This window comes from Dunckerocampus dactyliophorus, chromosome 2, assembly GCF_027744805.1.
Source record: "Dunckerocampus dactyliophorus isolate RoL2022-P2 chromosome 2, RoL_Ddac_1.1, whole genome shotgun sequence".
Classification (NCBI taxonomy): Eukaryota; Metazoa; Chordata; class Actinopteri; order Syngnathiformes; family Syngnathidae; genus Dunckerocampus; species Dunckerocampus dactyliophorus.
The window spans coordinates 3,896,437-3,909,575 of NC_072820.1; the positions used below are offsets into that span (position 1 = coordinate 3,896,437).

The 13,139-nt window shown below is 40.2% G+C and overlaps 1 protein-coding gene across 1 annotated transcript; it reads right to left on the minus strand.

Moving 5' to 3' along the window:
* Positions 1-224: 224 nt before the first annotated feature.
* Positions 225-4,447, minus strand: LOC129177219 (uncharacterized). Its single transcript, XM_054768101.1, has 5 exons — positions 4,323-4,447; positions 3,793-3,847; positions 3,432-3,725; positions 512-590; positions 225-277 (listed from the first exon to the last, which is right to left on the minus strand). Exons 1-5 carry the CDS (start codon positions 4,445-4,447, stop codon positions 225-227), a joined length of 606 nt encoding a protein of 201 aa, XP_054624076.1.
* Between the last annotated feature and the right edge of the window lie 8,692 nt (positions 4,448-13,139).

Genomic DNA, 13,139 nt, shown 5'->3' on the forward strand with positions numbered 1-13,139 from the left:
TTTCACTTGAATGCTTGTTTGCAATAAACTGCCTGCTTTTCTTTCTTTTTGCATTTTGAAGCTCTCCATCAGACCCAACAGTGCAAAATGCTTGCAGCTTTTCAACTGGTGTTGTGTGTGTTGGGGCTTCTGTTGTCGCCCAGACACAAGTCGTTGTTCAGTCTTTGTTTTGCTCGCTCAAAGCGTCAAAGCAACAAGAGTGCAATGATATCAGCTCCAGTGGGTCACAGGGCCACGGTGCGCGTCACAGTCACAACCGTCAGCGCCAGTGTCACTCCTATCTTAAGCAGGTGTGCCGTACGCATAGTTATGCGTTTACGCCGATGCATCCTGGTCTTTTTTTAGTCGGGCCAAGGGCGACACAACACTGCTGAGCCATTGGTGACGTGCACTTTCAACTTTGAGATGGATTTGTTGAATATAGAAACATCTGATACACCTTTGTGTCAGAGGACAGCTCGTGTCTGATGAGTGTGATGACAAATTTGTGTAACTATAAACCACAACTCACCATATGAGTATCTGGAAAGTCTGTTGGAAGACGCAGGGAGTCCATTCGAGGTCCTTCCCCCCTCCGCCTGGGTCACCCTCTGTCAGTGGAAGGGATAGTAACATGAGTAATAAGAAATAAGCCCTTTTCTTGTCTTAGAAACAGGATGATTAGATAACATGTCCTCGGTTTAGGATGTTCCGTCTTACGGTGTTTCGTCATTACAAACGCGCACCAATAAATTAATCAAAAACGTAATTTTGGTCCATAAACTCAAGAACTCATCACAGTACGCACGGCGGAAGAGTACAGTGTGTGCCGAGGATAACGTCCCTTATTAGTTCACTCTTTGCATTTCATGATGTCTCCCATGTGCGTCAAAGAAAAGGAAAGCCGTGACCATTAGTACATGATTACAACATTGCATTCAGTCGTCATACAACAAGGATCAGATTGATTAAAAATATTCAGAACACCTCTCAGTATTATGGTGACCAAACATCCTGTTTCCTGTTTTCACCTGTCCTGGTCGTCCTGGGTTTTTATTTTTTCTAAAGGTGATGAAAATGTCCTGGTTTTCATTGGGCCATTAAATTCAAATCTGGGGCTCTTTTTGCAGGATGGCTTTTTGAATTAGTTTTGCAAAAAAGCTAAAGAAGAAGCGAAAAGAAGAGTTCATCTTCTGACGATTGCCGAGTTGAAGACTCGTAAAACTGGGGATGTCATGCATGACAGAGGTTCAAATTCCGAAGTTCTTACGACTTGAGAGGGCACATTTTTCCTAAAAAAAAAATGCTCTTGATATTTTTTATTAATTTTCCAACTATTTCAATGTTCTTCTTGTACATTTTTTTCTCGTAGTTATGACTCTTCACCCGTAATGTTTTTACTTTATTTTGATTTTTTTCATAAATTAATTTTCCAAAAATGGCTTACTTTCAAAATACTTTGAAAAAGACTTAATTCACCCTTTATCAACTATGTTCTGCTATGTCTATTTCATACATTGGATTTATTATGATTGTCATAAGAAGTAGTTACTATTTTACCACATTATTACATTACCTTCTCATTTTCCGATGTATTCAGCCAGTAGAGAGTGCATTTCGAATACAGGACGTAAACAAACGTATTGCAGTTGTAAAACGGATGGGGGGTAGGATTAAGCTTTGCTTCTTCATGCTCGTTTTGGACATGCGGAACTGTGAATTGTAATATGTGGTGTGTTCCCATGTACCTTGTATGCATGTTCAAATCAATTCAACCATAACCAGAAATGTGTTTGGTTTGCTTCTCATATTATTGTTACGTTAAAAAAATAACATTGTTTCTTTAATATTTCTGCTCTATGTGACTAAAACGGCATTATTTTTGCTGATAATATTACAACGTTGAACCTCGGCTACAGGAGGTGCAATGTGGTTTTCATCCCGGTCACGGAACACTGGACCAGCTCTACACCCTTGCAAGGGTACTGGGGGGTACTTGGGAGTTTGCCCAACCGGTCTACATGTGCTTTGTGGATTTGGAAAAGGCATGACCGTGTCCCTCGCGGTGCCCTGTGGGGGGTGCTCCGTGAGTACGGGATTGGTGGCGCGCTACTACGTGCCAGTCGGTCCTTGTACAACCGGAGCAGGAGTCTGGTTCGCATTGCCAGCGGTAATTCCAGCCTGTTTCCGGTGAAGGTTGGCCTCCGCCAAGGCTGCCTTTTGTTACCGATTCTGTTCATAATTTTCATGGACGGAATTTCTAGGCGCAGACAAGGTGTCAAGGGAGTCCAGTTCGGGGGCCTTTGGATCTTGTCTCTGCTATTTGCGGATGATGTGGTCCTGATGGCATCATCGGGCTGTGACCTTCAGCGTTTACTGGGACTGGGATTGGGAATGAGGTCCTGCCCCAGGTGGAGGAGTTCAAGTATCTCGGGGTCTTGTTCACGAGTGAGGGAAGGTTGGAGTGTGAGGTCGATAGGCGGATCGGCGCAGCGTCTGCAGTAATGCGGTCGCTGTACCGGACCGTCGTGGTGAAGAGAGAGCTGAGCCGGAAGGCAAAGCTCTCAATTTACCGTCGATTGATATTCCCACCCTCACCTATGGTCATGAGCTTTGGGTCGTGACCGAAAGAACGAGATCGTGGATACAAGCGGCTGAAATGAGTTTTCTTCGTAGGGTGGCTGAGCTCACCCTAAGAGAGGGTGAGCAACTCAGTCACCCGGGAGGAGCTCAGAGTGGAGCCGCTGCTCCTTCACATCGAGAGGAGCCAGCTGAGGTGGCTCGGGTATCTAGTCCGGATGCCTTCCGGACACCTCCCTGGTGAAGTGTTTCGGGCATGCCCAGCCGGGAGAAGGCCCCGGGGAAGACCTAGGACACGCTGGAGGGATTATGTCTCACAGCTGGCCTGGGAACGCCTTGGTGTCCTCCCAGTGGAGCTGGAGGAGGTGGTCGGGGACCGGGAAGTCTGGACTTCCCTATTGAGACTGCTGCCTCCACGACCCGGACCTGGATAAGCGGAGGATGGATGGATGGATATTACAACGTTATTCTCGCAAAATGATGAGTTGCTCTCTTTAAAGTGCAACTTTTTTCTCGTAATATTTTGACTTTAGTTTTGTAAAATTATCGCTGATTTTGCAATTGTTGTTTATTTTTTTAGTTGTCTTGTCAATTTATATTTTTAGAATGTACCACGGGCCAATAAAAATACAGCTGCGGGCCAACAAATCTTTGTTGTAGCGTATCTGCAAAGATATGCGCGACCAACTACAAGAAAAGTCTGACCTCCACCGAGTACTGAGTCACATTGAGTACACACTGAGTCAATCGCTTATTTCACTCAATCGAATCAAATTAATGTCTAATCTTTATTTCAATTTTTATTTCTTTGTTGATATTCCGCCAGACTACCAAGGAGTGATTATTTTAGCAATGAACAGAACTGGCACAACCTGAGAGCTGGTGTCATGACTTCTCCCGTCCTGCAGAGGGCAGTCTCTTCCTCTCTTTGCATTGCTTGCAGACGCTGGTGATGAGCTGAGCAGGGCGCCGCTGCTGAGCTTCTGCTGCTTGCACTTGGACTCGAACAGTGCACACAGAGTCCTGGTTGCCGAGGTCTCCTTCTGAGGGAGGTAGTCCATGGAGTGACTTCTTGACAGGCTTAAGGCTCTTGAAAATCCCCCTAAGAACGCCTTTTCTCTGCCCTCGGGTCCTCTCCATCCTTCTTCTGAAAGTCTGTCTGATGTCTGAAAGGGAATCCACTGTAGCCTTCATCACATCAGTATTGATAATTCATGTTTAAATTTGTTATACCTGGAATTTATGCTCCTCTTTTTCCACACTCCTTAAGTCGCCACAGCTTTGGTAACTATTCAAAATTAATAGGAATGATCACATTTATGAATTGTGACATTGTTAATTTACAGAGCAGGTTTTTACAAACTATTTAGGTGTGACTGAAACCGCAGTGATTCTCAACTGGTGGGTCGGGACCCAAAGGTGGGTTGCAGGTCGCAAAAAAAAAATTCATGACCCGATGTCTGTGAATGCACCTCGCATTCTCGTCTGTGCTATTCGCTTTCTAGACCGCCGCGGGGTGCGTGCCAAGTTTATGGTCGACTTTGTTAAGCTTGACATGCCGTCCATCCGACACACAGCTGCAGAAATCTGCTGGAGAAGAGTTCACCATAAAACCAGGACAGCATCTCACTGCTGCAGCTGACGTTGTGCAGCAAACAAACCCTTGGAAAAAATCCGCAATTTGGGTCTCCGCTTGTCATAGAGGGTGATGCTGCGTCCCGCAGCCAAACCAGCAGAGAACCACTCACCTACTGGATACCTACTGTTGCACCAGCTGAGACACAGACTTTCTGTCCCAGTGTGTGGGACCTGGCGTGCCCCATGACCTTTCCTGAACCCAGGAGAGGCTCCTCAGGGACTGGGTCCTCCTTAGGCCGATCACTTCCATGACTTGAGCCTCCAGCTGCAGCTAGAATGAAGACAGTCATATGTCTGTGACGACAGTACCAAGTAGCAAGGATAAACTACAGCAGGGGTGTCCAAACCTTTTCCAACGAGGGCCATATAGTGAAAAATGAAAGGATGCAACATTGCCATTTTGATATTTTGTAAAGCAACACATGTAGATATGCATGATAGATAGAATTTCAAGAAAAAAGTTTGTGAAAAAGGTGAAAAAGAGTTATATTAGCATGAACTGCAATGTTTATTTTCCCATTTTTGCTGTTGTTTTTTTTTTTATTTTGTAAATATTTCATCTTTTTACTAATATAATCTTTGTAAAAAAATTTTTTTATAACATTCAGACTTTATTCCCATTTTACTTCTTACCCACCAAATTGTTTTGTTCTGTTTCTCATAATATTCCAACTTAAAAAACGTCTTTTTCTGTAATATTTCATCGTCTCTATGCGACTAAAATGACATTATTTTTCATGTTTTTTTCCATATTACAAGTTTATTCTTGTAAAATTGCAACTTTTTTCTTTTAATATTTTGACTTTATTCTCATAAAATGACACCTGTTTTTTCCATTTCTGCTGTTGTTGTTTTTTTTTGTATTTTCCAACTATTTCAACTTTTCTTCCTGTAAATGTTAAATAATTAATTTAGAATTGTAACATTACAACTTTTTTCGCTACCTAATTTTAAAATTTTTTTTTCATAATGTTACAACTGTAAACAACTTTATGCAACTAAAATCAAGCTATTTTTCCTCACAATATTACGACGTTATTCTCTTAAATAACAGCTTTTTCTTGTTAGATTACAACTTTTTCCTCTTCATGTTTTGACTTTTTACATTTTTTCTTATTTGACTTTATTTTATATAAAAAAGCAGCAGCGGGCCACAACTTGCCCCCGGGCCGCACTTTGGACATCCCTGAACTACAGTAGCAGTACAGGACATGGTTCTTTTCTCTCTTTTCTATCTATCAATACTATGAATATTGTGCAAATAATAGTGCTGCAATCAGCACAGGTTAATGATTATATACCAGGCTGTCACACTGACTGTCATGTGACTCTGTTAATGTTTGTAGTGCCTCCAAATACATCAAAAATATAAAAAAGTGAGGCATTATGTTACAACAAAGAGATGTTGCTAAGTAAATGAAAAGATATTTTGATATATTCAATATTTACATTTCAAACAGTAAAAGTTCTGTAAAAGTTCTGTAAAAGTTCTGTAAAATCACGGCAGTGACAAGCGGTTGCCAGACACCAAAGTGCAGCGAAGCACAATACACATGATAGGGATTTTACTAATAAGGTTACGCTATATATAGATAATAATAATAAACCACGTACCCAACGAGAAGACAAGGTCACCTGTGCATGGGTGTCTTGGAGGCAGACGTATGCTTCAAGAGCATCTCTCCCAAGATAGTCACGTTCTTGTGTCCAAAGTCCTCAAAAACCTTGTGATTCCAGGTGTCCGGAAATGACACCTGCCGTCGTAACATCACCTAATAAATCTCTGCAACAGTCCCATAAAACAAAAAAAACCCACCAAGCTACGTTCCGTATACCGGCTCACTTACGTGATTTCCCGTGTCTTCATGATGATTAAAAGCAGTGAAACCAGAGACGTGCGTGCGCCATGGCAGCTGCTCCAGTTGGACATCAGACTTCAAATTCCTGGCACGGCCCGCCGTGTTACTATATCGCACGACAAAACTCCATTTTATCTGCACTTCACATGCTCAGCATAGCTGTTTTAGGACGGCAGCAGCACCTCCGTTCATCCGCTGGATGCAAGGGGGGGTTCCTAAGCGTTCCTAGCCTAAATGGATGTTAATGTGGGTTAAATTGGCCGTGCTGCTAGTCAATCTGTCACATGCCACCCGGTCAAGAAAAGCTGACGCTGCGCATTTAATTTATGGTCATTGCATTCATCTGTTGCTGCTTAAAAGGTGGCATTTTTCTGGAAATGTAGAGGATGCTGGATAGCGGGGGTTGTCCACACTTTTCCCAGCCTGAACAATGAAAGGATGCGAGGGCCACTTTGATTTGTTGTAAAACAACACATGTAGTTATGCTAGGAAGTGACATGCGGTATATTTCAAGGTAAAACTGCATCTCACATTTGTGATAGACGTGAAAACGCATATTATTGGTGTCAACTTCGGTCTTTGCCCAATTTTTGTCATTTTTGCTGATTTTATAATTTTCCAAATATTTTAGATTTAGACTTAGACAGACTTTATTGATCCACAAGCGAAATTGCTTGGTTACAGTAGCTCAACTGCAGAAGAAGAAGAAAAACGCTCTTAAATAAAATGCAATGCAATATGAATAAAGTATAAGAAAATAAAAATAAAATAAAATAAAATAAACAAGATTAAACTTGTTTGAAACTTACACTTTATACAAAGGTAGGGCAATCAGTACAGCGCAACAATGTTGTGAATTATCTTTTGCGGAGAGGTGAGGTATAGTAGAGCTGGATGCCGTGTGGAATGAATGAAGTCCTGTAGCGTTCACTGTGGGAATGGAACTGGAGGAGTTTGTTGGAGAATGAGCTCCACGGCCTCTCTATTGTCCGATGGAGTGAGTGGGTGGGGTTGTCCATGCAGTTTGTCCAGTGTCCTCCTGTCTCTCGCTGTTACAAACACCTCCAACTGAGTGACGATGACTTGTTCGGCTTTCAGGATCACTTTTTCCGCCCTGTTTGTGTCCTTTTTGCAGTTCAGAGTACCCAGCCTTCTTGGGGTCCATCAGAGGTGTGCTGGAGAGAACCCAAACTGGTGACTCTGTCGTTCTACAGGGAGACTTCAACGCCCATGAAGGCAATGACAGTGTGACCTGGAGGGACGTGATTGGGAGGATCTGAACCCGCAGGTCTATGATCGACTTTGTAGTCGTGTCGGAGGAGGAAGAAGGTCGGAGGAAAATGGATGGATGGATGGATGGATGGATGGATGGATGGTATGAAAGTGAATGTGAATGGTTGTTTGTCTATATGTGTTCTGTGATTGGCTGAATGAATTTCTACTTTATGCTACTTAAATGACATTATTTTTCTTCATAATATTACGAGTTTATTCTCGTAATATTGCAGATTTTTTTCTAATAATATTTAATAATCTAATAATCTTAATCTTTTGATTTATTCTCATAAAAAATGTTTGCTGTGGATTTAAAAAAAAAAATTCAAACACTTTCAATTTTCGTTTTGTACATTTTATATTATATATAATATTATAAATTATTATACATTTTTTTCAACTATGATGTTATTCTCATAAAATTACTACTTTTGGTCATAAGAGTACAACTTTTTTCTTTTAATATTTTGACTAAATTTTTTGAAAATCATTTCTAATTTTTCCTTTTTTTTTTTGTTTTCTTGTTAAATTATATTTTTGGAATGTGAAGGGAGTTGACCCTTCCAGTTGCCAAGTGAAAGCCTAAAAACCATCAAGATTTGGAGTGTAAATTTTTTCCTGGATTTCCCAAAGTAGTAAGATTCATTCCTATACAGCAGGGGTGTCCAAAGTGTGGGATCATTTTCGGCCCACTGCTGTTTTTTCACTGGCCTGCGGAACATTGAAACAAATAATATTTTACAAGACAAATTTAAAAAACAACAGCAACAACGGAAAAAATCAGCAGTAATTTTACAAGACTAAAGTCAAAATATGAAGAGAAAATAGTCCTACTCTAACGAAAAAGAGTTGCAATTTTACGAGAATAACGTAATATTATGAGGAAAAATAATGTCGTTTTAGTTGCACAGAGTTGAAATATTGAAGATTAAAGATATGTTATTTTTTTTTTAAGTTTGTAATATTATGAGAAACAAACAAAACAAAATAAAGTCGTTTTGGGAAAATTACATTGCAGAAAAAGTTATAGTATTACGAGAATAAAGTCAAAATTTTATGGGCATAAAGTCATAACTACAAGAAGAAAATTTACAAGAAGAAAACTGAAGTAGTTGGAAAATTAAAAAAAACCCAACAGCAGCTGAAATGGAACAAAAACAGCTGGAATTTTATGAGAATAAAGTCAAAATATTAAGAAAAAAAGTTGTATTCTCAAGAGAAATAATTGTAATAAAAAAATTCACAAGAACACATTTGGAATATTATGAGGAAAAATAATGTCATTTTAGTAGCATAGAGTTGAAATGTTAAAGAAAAATAAATTTTTTACATTTTTAATATGAGAAACAGACAAACCAAAATAAAGTTGTCATTTTTGGAAAAAAAAATGGTTGTGGAACACGTTATAAAATCATGGGATCAAATTTAAATATTCTGGTAATAAAGTCATAATATTGCAAAAAGAAAATTTACAAAGATAATTTAACAAGAAAGTTGAAATATTTGGAAAATGTAAAAAAAAAAACTGCAAAAATGGGGAGTAATAAATAGGCTTTTTGACCTGTACGACAAAGCTGAGATGCATTTTTTTCTTGAAATACATACAACTTCTTAGCATATCTTAATGTGTTGATTTACAAAATATAAAAGTGTCCCTCGCACCCTTTCATTTCTCACTATGTGGCCATGGGTGGGAAAAAGGTTTTGACACCCCTGCACAAGATCATGAACATCTCTTCCTGTGTGATTCGGAGCTGAAACCTCACCTTTCCCGGAACCACGTTGACCTCTAGTGGAGAAAAGGGTGCGATGCTGAAGAGGCCCAGTCAGTCAGTACCATTTTACAACAGTAAAAGTATCATGTGTAAACGGTATCATCTCTTAGCCGGTCGATAACGCCAGAGAAAGATTTCTTTTCCATTTGTTTTATGAGCCTGTTCTTCATGATAAACTAGCAGGGTGTCTTTTATTTTCTTGCTTTTAAAAGCTCTCTGATAAATGTTCATTATGTCTCTTGAAAACACATTTTAACAGTAATAACAATGACTAGAAAAGCACTTAGAGAGTGCAGACCTCCCCCATCGCAGTAGTTCCCCCCATATTGTGATTTACAACATAAACATTACTGCTACATTTATTTTATCTACATATTTAGATTGCTAATGTTAAACACCTAGCATAATCGTGGTGTTTATTTAAGTGTCTAGCTATGAAAATTGATAAAAATGCTACTATGCTAACATATAGCACGATAGTGCTAAGTGTTTATATATGCGTCTAGCCATGAAAAATGCTACAATGCTAATGTTAACGTGTTAATGTTCGCATGCTAACACCTAGCATGATAATGCTAAGTCTTTATTGAAGTGTCTACCTATGAAAATGGTTAAAAATGCTAATGTTAATTAACATCCTGGCATTGCTAACATGTTAACATTAGCATGCTAACACCTAGCATGATAGTGCTAAGTCTTTATATAACCTACAAAAATGACTAAAAACGTTACTATGCTAATGCTAGCAACGCTAACAATGCTAATGATTAGTGCCATCCTTTCAGTTCAGCCTTTTGCAGTCACTGGTATGTTTTCCCAATATCGGCCACTTCTTCAATTTGTCGGTGGTCGCAGTCATCTTGTTTATGCATTTGTTACATACGACGTCAGAAAAAAATGTAAAAAAAAGTAAAAGTAAAAAAAAAAAAAAGTAAAGCCGAGCAATTTGTGAGGTCTGATTTTTTTCGAGGAGGCATTTTTGTCATCTTTACTTAAGAAACCCCAGCAACTAACCAGAACTACGTTTCTCATCACCGAAATCCGACCAGAACTGGGCTCACGGGACCAAGTGGGGGATGAGTCTACGTCTACGTCGCATCTCTTCCAGTGGTATTGCACCAGTGCCTAACAGGGCCTGGATCTTATTCTTTTACATTGTGTCTTGTCCCAAGTAGTTTGGTCTGTGCTTTTTTTTTGGTCTGCAGCAGGTTTCAAACTGCCAACCCTGTGGGGCCTGAGCCAAGCCCTTACAGACTGAGCTGCTTCTGCCCTGTACGGCCTAACCCTAATCCCAGAACCTTAACGGCGGACAAAATCAAGTCACAATATTCAGTGAAGTATGTCTGCAACATACAGCGGGCCCCAACACGTGGCACGTTCTGATCACATTGCAGTCCAGTGTGACGCTGGTACGGCGCTCAGCGTTAATGCTTGTTGAGCATAAGAAGCAGTGATGCACGTGTTTTGCCAGCTGCAGAGGAAGGAGTGAGAGTATCTGGAGGCACCGAGCCACAGAGCAGTCAGTGCTGATGTGAACAGCTGAGCAGGTTAAGTCCTCCTTCCTGCTGCCTGCGCCGACTCACATGGAGCCGCATGTGACAGCCGACACCAACAGCAGAAGACACTGGGCCGAAATTCCAAGAACACGCAAGCAAGCTGAGCTGACACAACGCACACATTTGCCAGTGTGTAATTGCCAACTTGAAATATGTCTCGTCTCTGCGACACATTTTACTACATTCTTTCAGTGAACACTCCTCTCGCACTACAGAAAGTGGAAAGCTTAGCTAGGTCAAGGTCAAAAGTGCTTATTTTTGACAAAAAATGCTGTTTTGCTACCAGTCCATGTTAGACTAATTGGCTTATCTCAAGTAATACAGACTGTCTGCTGAGATATATTACTTAAAATAAGCAAACCGCTACGCCGACAGAGCAAGTCAAGTGTTCTGTGACCACAGCGGCTCTTTTTTTTGTCTATGGGACAAAGTAAAAAAGCCACACAGCTGCTTTTCTGTTACACATGCAGCAACAGATAAGATCCCTTGTGTTGTAAACCGTGTCACCTACTTTACACCCTGCTGGGCTGCAGCTTGTCTCGCTTTCAGTCTGAGTGATGGATGATGTTGCGAAAGAAAACCAAAGTCAATGTTTCCCTTTGTCACAAGAAACGGTATGACAGATTTTGAAAAAAAAAATAAAATAAAATACGACAACAAAGGTGCGTCCTTCAGTGAGTAAATGCAGAATATGAAGTTCGGAAATTAGCTTTGCACATGCAATTTTGAGGTTAAACCTTTCTGGAATATTTACAGGATATCTAACTTTCTTCTTTCAGTTTTCGGTTTCGGTGGAGTTGACGGCAGTCAGCCGGTCCACTGAGATCCACTGTCATAAATAAATGTGGTACATATACTGTGTATTAATATGCATAAATACAGTTGGTTGTACAAAAGTAAAATACATGACATTTACAATAAGAAAGCTGATATGGATTTTTTGGGCCTTTGCCGATTCTGATATTAGGGAATAAAAAAAATTCTGATATAACGGTCGATTCAATTTTTACATTTTTAAATTTTAAAGAAAGAATAAATACCTGCTTTTAATGGCTTAGATAGTTCGAAAAACTTGTTACAAATATATAAATTGAAGAAAGAACATTTTACTATTTTCAAATACTTTTATGATCAGAAATTGTATTGAATTGTATTGAATTGTATTGAATAATCATGCAAAGTCTACACATGAATGAAGACATTTACCTTCACATGTCCCCCCCAGCCGGGGCGCCGCCAGGAATTCTGGGCCACATGAAAAAAAAGCAGGTCACATATTGACACCCTTTTTGTTTGACTTTCTTCTCTCACCTTTTTCACTCCCGGACGTTATTTTACTACGCACTGGCAGCAGAGTTTCACCCTGCTCTGCCACAACTGCCAACTGACAGGCAACACGCAACTAAGCTATGAAGCTGTGAAGCTATGAAGCTATGAAGCTATGAAGCTATGAAGCTACGAAGCTACGAAGCTATGAAGCTATGAAGCTATGAAGCTATGAAGCTACGAAGCTACAAAGCTACTAAGCTATGAAGCTATGAAGCTACGAAGCTATGAAGCTACAAAGCTACGAAGCTACGAAGCTATGAAGCTACTAAGCCATGAAGCTATGAAGCTATGAAGCTACTAAGCCATGAAGCTACGAAGCTATGAAGCTATGAAGCTATGAAGCTATGAAGCTATGAAGCTACGAAGCTACGAAGCTATGAAGCTATGAAGCTATGAAGCTATGAAGCTATGAAGCTACTAAGCCATGAAGCTACGAAGCTATGAAGCTACGAAGCTATGAAGCTATGAAGCTATGAAGCTATGAAGCTACGAAGCTACGAAGCTACGAAGCTATGAAGCTATGAAGCTACGAAGCTGTGAAGCTATGAAGCTATGAAGCTATGAAGCTACTAAGCCATGAAGCTACGAAGCTATGAAGCTATGAAGCTACGAAGCTATGAAGCTACTAAGCTATGGAGCTATAAAGGTACGAAGCTACGAAGCTATGAAGCTACGAAGCTATGAAGCTACGAAGCTACGAAGCTATGAAGCTACGAAGCTACGAAGCTATGAAGCTATGAAGCTATGAAGCTATGAAGCTATGAAGCTATGACGCTACTAAGCCATGAAGCTACGAAGCTATGAAGCTACAAAGTTATGAAGTTACGAAGCTATGAAGCTATGAAGCTATGAAGCTACGAAGCTACGAAGCTATGAAGCTACGAAGCTATGAAGCTACTAAGCTATGGAGCTATAAAGGTACGAAGCTACGAAGCTATGAAGCTACGAAGCTATGAAGCTACGAAGCTACGAAGCTATGAAGCTATGAAGCTACGAAGCTATGAAGCTATGAAGCTACGAAGCTATGAAGCTATGAAGCTACAAAGCTACGAAGCTATGAAGCTATGAAGCTACTAAGCTACGAAGCTATGAAGCTACTAAGCTATGGAGCTATAAAGGTACGAAGCTACGAAGCTATGAAGCTACGA

Bases quoted from the DNA above. Each gene is read 5' to 3' on its own strand.
- LOC129177219 (XM_054768101.1), bottom strand. From the start codon at position 4,447: ATGGAAGTGATCGGCCTAAGGAGGACCCAGTCCCTGAGGAGCCTCTCC. The intron at 3,848-4,322 runs GTAGGTATCCAG...AATTTTGAATAG, and splicing joins GTGTCTCAGCTGGTGCAACA to TTACCAAAGCTGTGGCGACT. The intron at 3,726-3,792 runs GTATAACAAATT...ATTCCCTTTCAG, and splicing joins AAGAGGAGCATAAATTCCAG to ACATCAGACAGACTTTCAGA.